The sequence below is a fragment of the Calidris pugnax genome, unplaced genomic scaffold (assembly GCF_001431845.1).
Source record: "Calidris pugnax isolate Ruff unplaced genomic scaffold, ASM143184v1 scaffold106, whole genome shotgun sequence".
NCBI classification, from domain to species: domain Eukaryota; kingdom Metazoa; phylum Chordata; class Aves; order Charadriiformes; family Scolopacidae; genus Calidris; species Calidris pugnax.
In genome coordinates this window covers 420,457-435,632 of record NW_015090824.1, presented here as the reverse complement: position 1 = coordinate 435,632, position 15,176 = coordinate 420,457, and the positions used below count along the sequence as shown (strand labels likewise).

The following is a 15,176-nucleotide window of genomic DNA, read 5'->3' as shown; positions in this document are numbered from 1 at the left end:
ACATTCCTTTGTCACCAGCTTGACGTTACAATGTACAATCAACAGCTATCGAAAAGTTCTGCCCAGCTTCTGGAGGCCACCTTCTGTTGGGAGACACCCGAAAGCAGCTCCATCAACTGCTACACGCAGCTGTTTGGACTGAGGCATTTTTATCCAAGGTTTGGGCTCCACCACTGCGAGAACATACTCAGGCAAATTGAGCAGAAACATACCTGGACCCATGCAGAAAACCCCAGCGTGCATCTCCACACACAAAGAGACACCGGTACAGCCGAAGCACCCGTCACCAAGCCACAGACAGAGAGCTCCATGATTCTGGCAATGGGAGAAAAGTCCAAATTCTGCTCCAAACCACGAAGATTTACATTTCTTATATAAGGTTCCATCTCTGCAACGACATCACTCCTCACTGACTCAAGCTACCTGCCTTGGATGGGAGAAACGTTCAGAAAATCCTTTCCAAGCAAATCAGTGCCTGTTAATTCTCAAGGAACAGAACCCACAAGCAAAGGAACTAGAAAGCATCGGTTGATTTGGCGTTATCACATTTTGGTGTTGTTCATGGTTCAAAAGTGCAAGGCAGGCATCTAATTCATAAAATCTATTCTGTAGTGTATGGAATCCACCGTGTGCTATGCCAGGTACACAATAAATATTAATCTTTTGTTTTTAGGCATCAAGAGTACATTATTTTAATTACAGCTTATACTGAGTTGCATTCAGTTAGCTATTTGCTTGACACGGGACATTTTAAGCTGAATAGCTGACCATGCAAGCACAACAGACTTAAGAAAAATCCCTTCCTGCTAAACTTCAAATGAAATCCGCATCAAATGCCTCTCGATACAGAAGTAAAGTTTTGATGAGTGTGAGCAAAGAGCAGCAGAGACACAATTTGCTTAGGTTCAACCCAAAAGTTCCTGCGGTTTGACACATGACATTGGCAGTGACAGTATGGTCAGCTTTCTATGCTTCAGGGTTGGATTTTTTTTTGTGAAAGAGAACTTGCTCCTATCATTCATTCTTCCAGCAGGTTTTCACGTCCCATCATTCCTGTGATCCGGAGTTTGACCTGGTGACCCCTGGGGAATGAGATCCTCTCCCAACCATCTCCTGTCCCCATTCCCTGTGGCTGGACTCCTGTAACCCACGACCTTTTGTTTCGATGGGCAAGAAGCAGGAAGCCACGGCGGCCAGCAGGCAACATCCACTGTAAACCACCAGTGTTAAATAGACTGAAGATTCCAACATCACCTGCAGAAAAAAAAAAAAATAGGCAGAAAATACAGAATAATATCCCTGAGCTTTTTCACAGAAAGAAATATAAATACTAATGCAGTAGAAATTTTAATTACAGCATTGGAAAAAATGTTGAACGCGCATTGCTGCATAATTTCTTTGCTCAGTGATGACACAGAGCTATTGAACGCTGACAAAACAAGTGCCAGGAGGTGCTGCTGCCCTTATGTATTAGACAGGACTTCAGCAAACCACAGGTTTTCCACCTACCACTTGGCAGAGCTTCTGACACATTCTTCTGAGTCCTGCACCTCTGCAGCCTGGCTCCCCCAACCTCCCTGTCCTCGTTCCACATGCCTTTAAGGTTTGTATCCTCCAGGACCTCAGCCTGGGATCTCAAGGGAAAGGTGGCATTGCACCACACACAGAAACTCCTTGCCTCTCACAAATCCCATCTCCAGATGGTGGTTTCCAAGGTGTCCTTACCTGCATCCAGCAGTGTGCTCCTCGGTTATTTATCCCTCATCATATGGACCTCTGGAGCAAGAGGTAGATGAACCTGAACTCTACTCAAGGAACAGGCAACAACCCTCCTTCAACACATCACGCACAGATTGCCCTTGGTTTGCCCCTGACAGCAGAAAAGCAGGTTCTCCATCACCTTCCTGTGCTTTCAGTCTCAGAAGAAGGGGTTTTACCTGTGCGATGAAGGGGGTGATGAGAGCTCCCACTCTTGCCATCCCACTGCATGTTCCCAGGCCCAAAGCACGTGTGGCTGTTGGATAAACCTGTCAACAAAGCATCAGTCCATTAACCCTAGTGGGAAGTTCTCTTCCCTCTAGTCTCTTAAATCAATGGAAATTAATACATGGTGCTACAGCAAGTTTTGTTAGACAATGACAATGAGATCATCAACTCATATCTGGGGTAAGGTCCATTGTGAAGAGGTCATAAAAATGACTTTCCCACCATTTTCTCACTCCCCTTAAATATTCTCATTACAAAAACAACCTCCTTACCTCGGGAGTGTAAACATAAGCAGCCTGAAATCCTCCTGAAATAAAAGCTCTTGCAATGAAGAGCAGCACAGTAAGAACATTTCTGTGAGAATAAAAAGGAGAGCAGTGTTTGGGATTGTTCCGTACAATCTGTTTGTTTAGCTTGGAGGCAAGTGCAATCAAAATGCTAAAATCGTTAGAACGATTTCTTTTGTTTTTTAATGAACCGTTTGTATTTTTTCTGGACCTTTAATATAACAATGATGCCAAACAATCTGCATTCCCACAAGCACATCAGTTTTCTAAGTGCATTCATTCCAACCGACAGCTGTGGCCTATTGAAATAAGGAGCGAATGCCTAAGCTTATCTAAATAAGAAAAATATATTCCACGTTATGAATGGTGCTAATAAAAAAAAAAATGAGAGGGAAATGAGGGTGCAGCTTTCCTGTTTAAAAGATACAAACCTAGGTACCACCTGGATATTTGCAACTTTGTAAGGTTTCTTATTACAAGGTTTCTGTACTGTAAATTTCTTTTACCATGCCTGAAAAGGCGGATTCTCAAAGCTCAGCTGGAAATTTGGTACCGTTAAGATTCAAGGGCAGAGCTGCCAACTGACTTGCTCTTTGGAAAATCTGCATGAAGGACAGATTCTGAACAATACCAAAATGGGAAGCCAAGTTCTTTTTAAAGTTGGGCCCCATGTACCTGCGATACCAGCATTGAGCTCCACCAGACGTGCTGGATACAACATCGGGGTTGTGCCAGTCTGTGACTAATTGCTTCTCTTGTAATGGTGCCACAGCACCTAAACCTAAAGACTGGGCTCAGTTGTAAGGAACTGTCCCCCAGTAAAGTCAGCCTGGGGAAACACAGGTAGCACATGGCAGAGAACAGCACAGGAACCAGCTACAGAGGCTCAAGACATCAGATCTGATTTAAAAATTGTCCAAAGGTTGCCTCCTACTCAGACATAAACTCTTACTTTCTCCTTTGGATTGTTCTTTCAAACTCTGGTGAGCAAACCTAACACCATTCTTAATTGTTCCTCCAGTTGTGCACGACCATCTCATGGCTTTTCAAACCACCACTTCCCCTTCTCCTGCCGTAATCAAGAGAGAACGTGGATGAATCAGGTATACCAGCTGTTCACTGCTTTCTACTTACCTTCCAACGCAGAGAAACAGCAGAAGACTGCAAAACGAGAAGACAAAAAAGGACAGGGCCATGGTTTTCTTGCGGCCTATCCGATCAATAATCCATAGTGTTACTAACACACCTGCAGAAGGAGACAAGTTGACTGCTGGGAGTCGAGCAAAGGCAGAGGCTGCAGCAGCCAGCTTTTAACACACCTGGGTTACTTAGATTTAGAATTTTCTTCTCTCTTTCTTTAAAATACTTTGCTGGCAGAGGCATCGGGCAGGGGTATAGAATGGATTGCCCTAACTGTTGGTGCCCCATGAAAACCAAAGTTCTGTGTCCCAGCTGGTGAGTCTTGCTTCCTGTTCACAGCCCCTCATGTCCCCACACCCACGTGCCCACACACTCAGGGGCTCCGTGCTGACGTAGGAGTGAGCAATTAACTCTGACATCTGTTAACCACTGATTATTGTGGTGGTTACCAACGGGAATGCTAAAAATGCCTCCCCTATGTCTCATTGGAATATCTTTTCTTCAACTTCCAAACACTGTTCCCTGCTAATCTTCCTACTGCTAGATTTAAGTGCTCTTTAGAACTTAGTATTTTCTTTCCATTGTGTTAGTTATGTGCTGCCACCAAATTATTTCTCATCTGCTCTTTGATAAAGGAAATAGATAAAGCTCAGTAAGTCTCACATCATGAAGTATTCTCTCTTATGCAACTTTACCAGATCCTTTTAAAAGCTGACATACACCAAGTGTGGGGATTATTCAAGCGTCAGAGTCACCAGTGTCATATTCAGAGGTATCTCTGTTGATATTTCTTACTCCTGCTTTCGTCTGTGTCAGGATCAAATCAGTCCTTTCAGTGACAGCATCAGTCCCAAAGGACTCTCCTTTCTGCCCACTGTCCATTGACATCATTCCCAGCACAACTGCTGTACAGGACAGTCCTCCTATTAGGTAGTGACTATGCATATTTATCAGTCATAGACTTACAACTTTTCACCAATCAAATAGCTCTCCTTGAGCATTTGTCCCCAAAAGTATGATCTAGAGCAGTGAAAAATAACCTGACCACTGCCTCACAGTATTATTTCAAACAGATTAACGCTGAGAAATCATCTTCTACATCTGAAGCAATGATGGCTATTACACACTAACTATCTTGCTTGTTCTGTGTCAGACTGTTCATTGAAATTCACTGGAATTGACGGGAAATCACGACTGAGGCTGGACACAGCCCTTTAGGGAGCAAGTTCTCCATTGATTCACTATTCCCATGATCCTTTTAAAATAGTTCTGGAAAGTCATTTAATGGATAAAAGTTCAAGTGCTTCTGCCCCTTTGATTTAATTGTTACTCTTCCTCTGAATGCTTAATACGTTGCTTGGATAGAATCCATTGTCAGATGGGCCATTACAGCTCCACAAAGCAATTACTGGTGATTTTTATCTGCAGTGATCACAGGGGCAGTGAAGAGAGTCACAGCTACTGTGTGTGAGCTGCACAGATCGAGGAGTCCCAGTGAGGAGCTCCAGTGCTGTGGGAAATATACTGGTATCAGGGCCAGACAGAAGAGCCTGTTTCATCACTTGTACCAGAGCCCCTTCTGATCCCACTGAGCCACCAGAACTGGTGCTTCTTGTTGCCACTTACCAGGGAATTCTGACAGGGTCGTCCAGAGCAGATCAGTGTAGTCTTCCTCTGTCAGATACTCACAGGTCAGGCTGCATTTTGCTTTAACTTCTTCCCTTCTACTGGATACTGTAGGAAGAAAAAGAAAAACCCAAACATTTAGTATATTTTAAGTAATCTCTTCTCTTTCTACCTTCCTTTACTCCTGTTATGTCTTTATCATTCTACTGCTGAAACTGATGGAAGGGATGCACTATTTTTCAGTCCAGGACTCATGACAGTGAACAGACTTAATATGAATAATTCAGTTTCTCCCTACAAAAATTGGGATACTAAATAATCTATACTTTCAGAAGACTGAATAATACCGTGTCTTTGTAAAACCAAGCATTTTTTAAAGGATACACGCTCCTTTGTGGAGTCTAATCAGAGCTAGACATCTCGAATAGCTAATACACCATTGTACAAGCTTGGGATCTGTGTGCTCTCCCAAAACTATCCATCTTCTTTCTGTAATTTTCCAACTATCAGACAGCTTTCACTAATTACAAGTGTTCTGAATACAATCACGCCTCCCCTGGGGAATCAAACTTTTCAAGCCTCTTCTTAATGCAGTCAAAGCACTTTTTTTTTTTTTAAACAAAAATTTGCAATAAAAAGGGCGATGGTTTCACACCATTATCTTTTTTTCTCAGCAGGTCATCACATCTTGAGAACCTGGGAGCTCCACAGCAGCAGCAGTTATCTCTGTCTCAGAACTAATTAGGCCTGTCAAATCTGGAAATGGAAGTTTATTCAGTCACTTTTTTCTCCAGAAGAACAGATACTTTTTCTAACAGGACTCCCTTGAAGGTTGTCTTGCTGTTTTACATTTCGGGCTCAGAGACCCTGCAGGACCTCTCTGTGCAGAAGAGGAGGAGGAACAGTCTGTCAAAAATGTTTAAAATAAGTAACCCTTTAAGTGGATGCTTTAAAATTCAGGCTGGCAGCTACAGCCCTTGCCAAACTAACAGCAGAAGGCCATCTAATAAAAGATATTCCACCACTTAACAGGGTATATATTTAAAAAGAAAAGATGGACCAGTACTCACTGCTGCAGACGTCTCCTGCTTGGAAGAACTCTGTAGTTAATAAAACTAACCCATAATATGAAAAAGCATTGGAAAACCTGCAAGGAAGAAAATGAGAGGGGGAGTCTCAGCCGGTCCAACCGATGGTAAACAACATGAATCAAAATTGAACCCACTGTGTGACGACTTCCACTAAGTGCTACCTCAAAGCTATTTCCTATCAGCATTTACAAAATGAAAGGGCAATTAGATGGAGAATGCTAGTGATTGGGTGGTTTAATCAATTACGAATCAATACAATTTGGGTGGTTTTTTTTTGAGGAGGAAGTTGCTGTATTTTAATGATACTGTAAAATACCTCCACTAAAAACCATTTAGAATTGTGCCCGCACTGAACCATTTATATTTCCTCTTACCATATAAACCAGAGTAACAATGTGGTCCATCTAAAATGGGGTGTAAAAAGGTCCCTCATTTTTCCTCGGTCTTCCTGTTGAAAACAAGCAGAGATCAGATGATCAGAGTGGGCTCACTGGTCCTGAACTGGAGGAAGATGCAAAGTGGCAAGGGATAATACAATACACACTACGAGGTACAGTATCTCAGGATGAGTGGTTTCAGCTGAAGGCTCTTCAGGTTGTAGGAGCCACACGGGAGCTGGGATCCACGTAAAGAATTCCAACTCCAAGGGGAATTCTTTAGGAGCATAACGTTATCAAAAGCAGTTCATGCACGGGGCACACTACTCCTCCACCAGGAAGGCGAAAAATTGTCAGAATAAGGTGGGGCTGGCAAGAAGTAGAGCAGAACTTTGCCAGTCCACAGGTGGCATATGATTCATGTGGCCCACAGCCAGCTCTGGTAAATCAGAGCAGCCCCTCAGGGCTTCTGAGGCAGGGGAAGGTTCTGAGGAACTACAAGCAGCCCTCCTGCAGGCAGACCCTTTTCAAACCCTGTGGTTCTCAGAGAGAGAGAGAGTGTGAAGGGAGCAGCATGTAAACTTGTGGTTTAAGGAAAAGTACTTTCCCACCCCACCCTGAAAACAAAACCATCCAAAACTTGGCGAGTGCTCCTGCACGGCCCATCAAAATGACCGTGACTGCACCAAATCTTGGTGAAACGCATCAGAGCTCAAATCCTCTCTGATCCAGACTTTAGAAAAATCAAACCTCCACCTCTCATTAATAAGACACTGTCATTACTGACAGGCTCCTGCCTACCTTTACAGTTTTGTTGTCATTCAAATCTCTCTCTGCCCTCCCTCCTTGCTGGCTAACTTAGTAGCTTTCTTCTCTTAAAAAAAGTCTGCTCTTTGTTCTGTAAATACAGAGTTGCTGTATATTTTGACAGGGGTGTTGAAAAGTTGGCCATATAAAGTTGAAAGGAAAACAAAAAAATCCAACACCATTCACACAGTAGTACAGAGCTCGGAAGTAACAGCCTGAATTTCTCTATGCCCTAGGAGTGAACAGGAGCTTGCAGCTTTCCCCCTCCAAAAAGTCAGGATTAGATTAAAAATGAGGTATAGCTAAAGAGTCAAATTCCATCTTGTCTCATGAGTTCTGATCTGAGCTCTTCAGTAGCCTCATAGTTTGATTTTCTTTAGAAATAGGGTCTTAGTGTGAGGTTAAACAACATCAATGCCCACGATAAAGGTCCTTTTCATTTTGAGGATTTTCAGGTACATAAAAATGAGAAATTAACTCTCCCTCACTGTGAAAGAGGCATTTATGATCATCTCTCCTATTTTTATTACTGGCTGGGACATTAAAATTAAACTTAACATTGATTATTTGCTTATAAAAATACATATGAATGTAGCCCAGTTTCATTGTATCCCACGTTATTAATGTGCCTGTTACCTGCACATACCTGTCTGGAAATAATTAATTTTCCCAAAGGCATTGGAGCTCCATTCTCTGTTGCTATCCGCTTTAAAGTGGCAATTGCTTTTTCTTGATTTCCAGATAACACATCATACCTGGCGCTTTCGGGCAGCCACTAAGAGAGCAAAGCAGAGCACACACACAACCATGTCAAAAACGCAGCAATAAAGAATCTGGGGATTTTCTTTGTGGGCTTACAGTGGGAAATCTCAGTGACTCCAGCAGACTACTCGCATGAGAAACGATTACAGAGCTAATCTTTAACAATTCATCTTTCTGCCAAATGTTAAATTCCTCACTAGGCTTTAAGAAACTGCAAAACCACCCCCCCTTTCACCATAAAGTGAGAACTCCAGTCTAAAATCTTTCCCTTCTATTACCTCGGCTTTATTCTTAAGAAATGTTAGGCATTTTTGCAGGTTCTTTACATTATACCTTCCCAGTGGGAAAGGCAAAGCATCCAGGGCAGATAACAAGATGCTGTAGGCATTCCAAAATTTGCATTTTTAAGCTGCTTTTAAAAACAAGCATATTAGCACCTGTATAACTGGAGGTATTCCTGAAAAACAATGTCAGCAACTAAGGAATAATAAGAGGTACTAAACAACCTGACAAGAACATATATCTTCGAGAAGACTGAGTGATTGACAAGTATATTACCTAATAATGCACTGAAGCTCAGGTTTAACTCATTTTAGAATCTCACCTGCATTATGCAGATTTTAACCCTGATTTGGGTGGATTTTTCACAGGGTCAGTAATTTTAAAAGGTGTGATGTTGACAAAATAATTTAAAAATCTAAAGAGCAATCAGGGAAATGGCAACAGCGTTTAATAAAATGTTGATTCCACTGAGCCTAGTTGAAACCAAATCATTAAACTGGAGAGATTTCCAGGCCTGATTTGGTTTCACAAAATTCCGGCCCACCATTGTCCTCCAGCAATTACAGTCCCATAAACACAGCTCTCACTGGAATGTTTTTACTACCACCCCCTTGAAACAACAGCATTTTTGTCATTATTTCACACGTTTCAAAGAAGACACCAACAGAGAGCTCAAAACGATCAGGATTTCCTTCAACCAGGTTAAAGAATCAGGCAGAGAAGTGGCAGATTGATGGCACACACGTTTGTCTTTGAAAGAATACCTACAAAACACAGGACAGCGAAGAGCAAAAGCGGGAGGGCAGAAAGAATGAGAAGCCACCGCCAGCCGAGAGTGGGCATCACCAACACCGCTAGAAGGACTTCAAACACAGTCCCAATGGCCCAAAAGACCTGCCAAAGGGAAAAGAAACAGCCTCAAATGAGAAAAAAGAGCACTCTTAAGGCCTCCTTCTTTGTAACATTCCAAGATGTGCTCTCCAGGGACAGCTGGAGAGAGAAATGCCAGAGACATTTCAAATATGCACCACTGTATGGAAATAGAGTCCAGACATTTTAAGGGGATTTGTTTCAATGTTGCAGCAGCTAAAATGTTCAGTTCTGACAATTTAACATTGACTTTCTCTAAACACTCATGTTTCACTGTAGCTTCTCATAAGGGATAGCCTCATCACATGGTGTTTCTTAAGCAAAATTGCTATTAATACATCCTTTTATGAGTATTATTCCCAGCTACCACCATGAGATTTATGGAACTTGTTTTCCCTACCGAAACCAAGCTCCCAAAGCCACAGTGTTTGGCCTGTAGATCAAAGAAGGAATTGATACTTTCTTCCCAAATAACGGAGCTGGCATCCTCTTACATATCCTACCCAGGCAGGATTATTCTCCTTTGGATTACAAATCCACTTAGCTCATTTTTTAACGCTCAGAATATATTTCTAACCCTGGGTTGCTCAGAGGCAGCCAAACTGTGGCGGAACAAAAGTAACACAAAAAGAAGCAATTCAACTACTGAACTCTATTTATGAAAGATTAATCGACGGAATGTAGGATTAGCCAGCAGTTACCTTAGAAAACTGGTTCTGCATCGAGAAGCTGTTTCAATTTGGTGAGGTTTTCCACAAAAATGCTCCTTCCAAACTGGCTGATGCAGACAGGCAACAGTTCTCTGAGCCTTCAACCATCTGTTAAAGGGCTGCGAATTTTGCCTTAAAGTATTTATAGGGCAAAATTCAGCTCTCTGTGACTTTGGTAAATTTGGATTGAATACGAGGAGCTGAATTTAGCCCTGCGTTTACTGAACAGTCATAGAATCATAGAATTGCCCAGGCCGGAAGGGACCTCCAAAGGCCATCTAGTCCAACCCCCCCGCAGTCAGCAGGGACACCCCCAACTAGACCAGGTTGCCCGGGGCCCCATCGAGCCTCTCCTTGAATATCTCCAGGGAAGGGGCCTCAACCACCTCCCTGGGCAACCTGTTCCAGTGCTCCACCACCCTCACAGTGAAGAGCCCTCTCCTCATCTCCAGTCTAAATCTGTTCCCCTCCAGCTTGAAGCCATTGCCCCTCGTCCTGTCACTACAGGCCTTTGTAAACAGGTTCTCCCCAGCCTTCCTGTAGGCTCCCTTCAGGTACTGGAAGGCTGCTATTAGGTCTCCCCGGAGCCTCCTCTTCTCCAGGCTGAACAACCCCAGCTCCCTCAGCCTGTCCTCATAGCAGAGGTGCTCCATCCCCCTGATCATCCTTGTGGCCCTCCTCTGGACCCTCTCCATCAGGTCCATGTCCTTCTTATATTGAGGGCTCCAGCCCTGCACACAACACTCCAGGTGAGGTCTCACCAGAGCAGAGTAAAGTGGCAGAATCCCCTCTCTGGACCTGCTGGCAATGCATCTTTTGATGCAGCCCAGGATGGGATTGGCCTTCTGGGCTGCAGCTGCACACTGCCTGCTCATGTCCAGCTTCTCATCCACCAGCACCCCCAAGTCCCTTTCCTCAGGGCTGCTTTCCAATACCTCACCCCCCAGTTTGTATTGGTGGCGAGGATTGTTCCGGCCCAGGTGCAGAACCTTGCATTTGCTCTTGTTGAACCTCATGAGGTTCACCTGGGCCCACCTCTCCAGTCAGGTCTCCACTATCCATTACTGAGCTGCAGGTGAATTTCACCATGAAATTAGGTGACCCCCAAGTGGCTCCCTTTGTGCCAACAGCAGTAACTTACGTAGCACCTGATGTAAGTTAATTTGCAAAAAGGCACAATCAACAAAAAGAGTAGAGCATTACCCAAATGCATTATGCTGTTTTTTTGGGACCTAGCATTACCCAAATGCATTATGCTGTTTTTTGGGAGTTAATTACTACTGGTGTTTGGGGGAAACCTCAGCTCCATACTAACTTGGACAATCAGGATTTGAGTGCTGCTACCTATGTGTGAGATTTCTAGTCAGGATTGAATGGATGGAACCAACAGCAGAATTTGTCCCTCTAGGGACCAGCACGCACGGCTACGCTGCTCACCTCTATTAATAAAATGCATTTTGCTCTGGCTTTCATTGGAAGGAATTCAGCATATAAGGTTACCCTGTAAAGAGCGAACATTGAGAAAAATGTCATGTTAGCACATTGAGAAAAATGCCACGTTAGCACAATGAGAGAGGTTCAAACCTTTCTTTCACCTTTTATTAAAATTGCCAAACCCACAGTGGTAAAGCAAAACCCTTCCTAGACCTCAGAGTCAGCAAGACATGGGTTTAGACTCCCCTTTCTACATCAGAACAAAACCCCTTTAGTTCATAGTTGCAAAGGAAGACAGAATTTGCTCTGTTTGTGTGATTTTGTAACCCTATAGGTGTTAGCCAGATGTTGCAGCTCTTGATGCATGTTTTCACAGCCCATGTTTTCACCTGCTCTGGTCTGGGACAAGCATTACACCTGTTATTTTCAGTGTGGTCCATCAGCATTCAACACAAACTCTTGCTGGGTAAAGTATTTCTTCAGGGCTCTACAACTGGCTCGGAGAATTTCACATCACTCTGCTCTGTCAGGTTTCAATTCTCCAAGAGGTGAATACTTTCAAGGTCTGATTGTGTTATTTCTATAAAATAATTTGCATTCTTTTATTGTGGGAATTCAAAAAGATATAATGTAGCTCTGCAGAGTCTTTGTTTCATGACTGTGCCAAAGAGTAATAGTATGGCTTCTCTGAGAGCATTTCCCGAGGAGGAACGCAAAGGTCAGCAGCCAGTCAAGGCTCTCTTGTCTTCTTCAAACCAGCTGGCAAGGCTTGTCATTCTTTGCTCCTCCTCTGTTTGCATTCCATTGACTCATCCTGTTTATGCCTCTACGCTCATTTCTTTGATGTTTGTGTCAAAACTCCTACTAACTTAACAAATGGTAGATTGATCTTCGAGTAGCTTCCTAGAGCTCAGTTCACTGGAGTAGAAAGTTGCCTGCAATATTGTATTAAACCAGTGATTAAGAGGAGAAAGAAGTAAAATCACATAATGAAGTGTAGAGCAGTCCCCTATCTGTCACAGCAGAAAACAGGAGTTGATTAATGCTGTACAGAACTGTTTTCTCAAGAGAATACTCCGTATCTTTGCAAGTCCAGATGTTGGCACTGTGGATGAATGGTCATACTCAGCGTTAGATAATATCTGGCAGAAAATTCCCAGAGGAGGCCACAGCTTCTCAGGTGCAGCTCCTACATACATAAGAATAGAGGGATATCTGCTATAGCCAGTTAATTTATTATTGCTGGATGTTTTCTTTTTAATAGCACCTTTCATATACATCTCTCCCTCCTACCCATTATAGAATACTATACAATTATAAAGACACCCATGTCATTCCATTGACATTTAGGCACTCACAGCCAAAGTTAAGGATGTTAGAAAGGACCTGCTTCATACATATTTACTTCTCTGCCAAAAGAATCGCTATTACAGTTGGAACAAGAAACAGACTCAGCAGCAGTGGAATCCCCTCTTGAGTTCTGTAACCAGCTCTTCTTTGTCTCTCTGTAAGTCACGTCGCCTTTGTGCATTATCCACCCCTCTGTCAGGCGGCTCTGGCTGGGCTGTAGCTGCTCTGCTGGAGCTCTGCAGAACATCATTAATATGTGTTCGCTGTACAAGACATTATTAACTCCAACACTTGGTCTTTGTGGTTCTCCTGCCTCATTCCAGTTGTGCTCAGTTGGAACTGCATGGCAGAAACTGCCTCGCTGGTGGTCAACACACAGCAGGCAACGGACTTTCCTATTTTACATGTGTGTTCTGCATTTGTGCAGCTTCTAAAAGTGGGCAGGAGAGCAGTGAAAGAAAATTAATAATACCGTGATGTTCCATCTCAGCTCTGAATCTTTTATCTGGTAATGGCAATAGAAAAGACAGGATATTGACTTGCCTTGCGAAGAAGTCTATGAGGCATCAATCAAAGTTAGACTCTGATTACTCTGAAATAGCACCTCCATGGGGCAAAAAAATCTATTATTAATAAGGATAAAAGACTACACAGAGAGAGAATGGCTATACTCTTCCCTTTACATTTATAATTAAAAGCCTAGAACAGAGTTATTTATTCCAGATCCTCCTCTTCAGTGAATGGAATGACACAGTAATAGAAAAATACCCTGATCCTGCCTTCTTATTAGAAATGTGTCTGAGCCATCATGGTATCTTCAGTGCTCCAGGTTTAGGCTGTGTGGTTTTGGAATTCCCACTCAGGTTCAGACCTGTAAGTTCAGGCTGTGATTTAACAATAATCTGCAGTTTTACACACACCTGGAGTCAGGGCCCAGCTCCACCTCTCAATGCTAGTATTTAGGTTGTGAACTATCTTGCAACAAGACCATGCCATCCTTTATGGACTCTGCCAAGACAATCCAGCAACACGATGTTTAGCCACAGCTACAAAATGCTGCCTGTTGTGTTTTACACACTTCTAGGTGGGCTCTTGGGACTTTCATTTTCACCACAGTGTACCCAAGGGAATGAGAGAAGCTTTAAAGGACTTAAGGCACATAATATACCCAGCTTATTCACATAAAAGTAATTGTAAATCTGATTCACTTCAGTGATGTATTAGATATCCTCAAAGCCTTCTCAGAGATTAATATATTATTTCTGAAATACTTAGAGAAAAATGGGTTTGGGACAACTGAACAGAAGCATGTCTTCAATATGACATAAGCATTTTAAAAAAAAAATAAATAGAAAAGAGAAAGTTTGGACTTGTGAATATTTACTTACGACTGAGGCACTCCTCCAATCCCAAAGCCCACCAGGCCCCTCAGCACCAAGATCCAGCTGTAAACTGGTGCAAAACCACTGAGGATCCCATAATACAGCGTCCATAACACGCTGATCTTTAGGCCCTGTATTTAACAAACAAACACGAGGAAATGACCTTCTGCTGTGATATAAATTAACAAAACATAAAGCAGAGCTTCAAATTCCTTTCATTTCATGGGAGGCCAATTCTGGCTCTGCCTAGTTCTGCTTCATACATGTGGACTACGACTTTTGTGAACATCATGCACTGAAACATCCACACTGTAGAAATATTAGAATATATTCTAGCAGGAGCTGAAGACTTACTGTTTTTCTCCCATACTGGTCTGAAATGTTTCCCCAGAGGGTGGAGCTGGACATCATTCCCACAAACACCACCTAAGAAACACCAGAAAAAAATCTTCCCATTAACAAGAAGACAAGTGAGAAATTCCATGTGACAGCAAAGAGAACACAACTTCATAGTGACCCGAGAAAAATTCGATTTTAACAATAGAGCAAAATGTCCAGGTGTTCTGGGTATAGTTATTTTATAGTAGAGACTATTAAATATAATTACTCATATAGTGGGATTTTTCAGAAATCACTAACTTCACTTCCATTGACTTGAAGCTTGAATTTGCTATTGCCCAGGAATAGGGCTGAGCTTCAGCAGCCTGTTCAAGCCAAGGTCTCTCAGTTTCTTCCAGTTTTGGGCCCATTTCCAGTAGCTGCCAGGCTACTTGTCATCCCCTCACCTTCATCTTACCTGTTAATTTATGAACTGAACTAGCCCAGTGCTGAATATTTTTGAGCTTTCGATAAATGGAAGAAAACGAATTATAAGAAATCACTGAAGCGCACAATTTACCACTAAATGGAAAGCATTTTCTTGTTTCTGAGTTGTGGGGTTTTTTAGCTGAAGGGTTTTCATAACCCAGAAAATTATCTTTCATCTCAGGCCCCACTGAGAGTTTCATCAGTGTTACTGAGGGGACAGGCAAGTGGAGACAGGAGGAAATGCTTGGTTTGGAGAGGGGAAGCA

The 15,176-nt window shown here is 42.7% G+C and overlaps 1 protein-coding gene across 1 annotated transcript in view; it reads right to left on the bottom strand.

Moving 5' to 3' along the window:
- Positions 1-5: 5 nt before the first annotated feature.
- The window catches only part of SVOP (SV2 related protein), a 33,650-nt gene continuing 18,479 nt past the window's right edge, over positions 6-15,176 (bottom strand). The window contains exons 7-16 of the mRNA XM_014940035.1: positions 11,376-11,439; positions 9,127-9,252; positions 7,961-8,089; positions 6,505-6,578; positions 6,110-6,186; positions 5,040-5,147; positions 3,408-3,519; positions 2,259-2,340; positions 1,938-2,027; positions 6-1,254 (exon numbers count right to left, since the gene is read on the bottom strand). Of these exons, the coding sequence (XP_014795521.1) occupies positions 1,048-1,254; positions 1,938-2,027; positions 2,259-2,340; positions 3,408-3,519; positions 5,040-5,147; positions 6,110-6,186; positions 6,505-6,578; positions 7,961-8,089; positions 9,127-9,252; positions 11,376-11,439 (1,069 nt within the window). The 3' untranslated portion in view covers positions 6-1,047. The remainder of the gene's footprint in view (positions 1,255-1,937; positions 2,028-2,258; positions 2,341-3,407; positions 3,520-5,039; positions 5,148-6,109; positions 6,187-6,504; positions 6,579-7,960; positions 8,090-9,126; positions 9,253-11,375; positions 11,440-15,176) is intronic.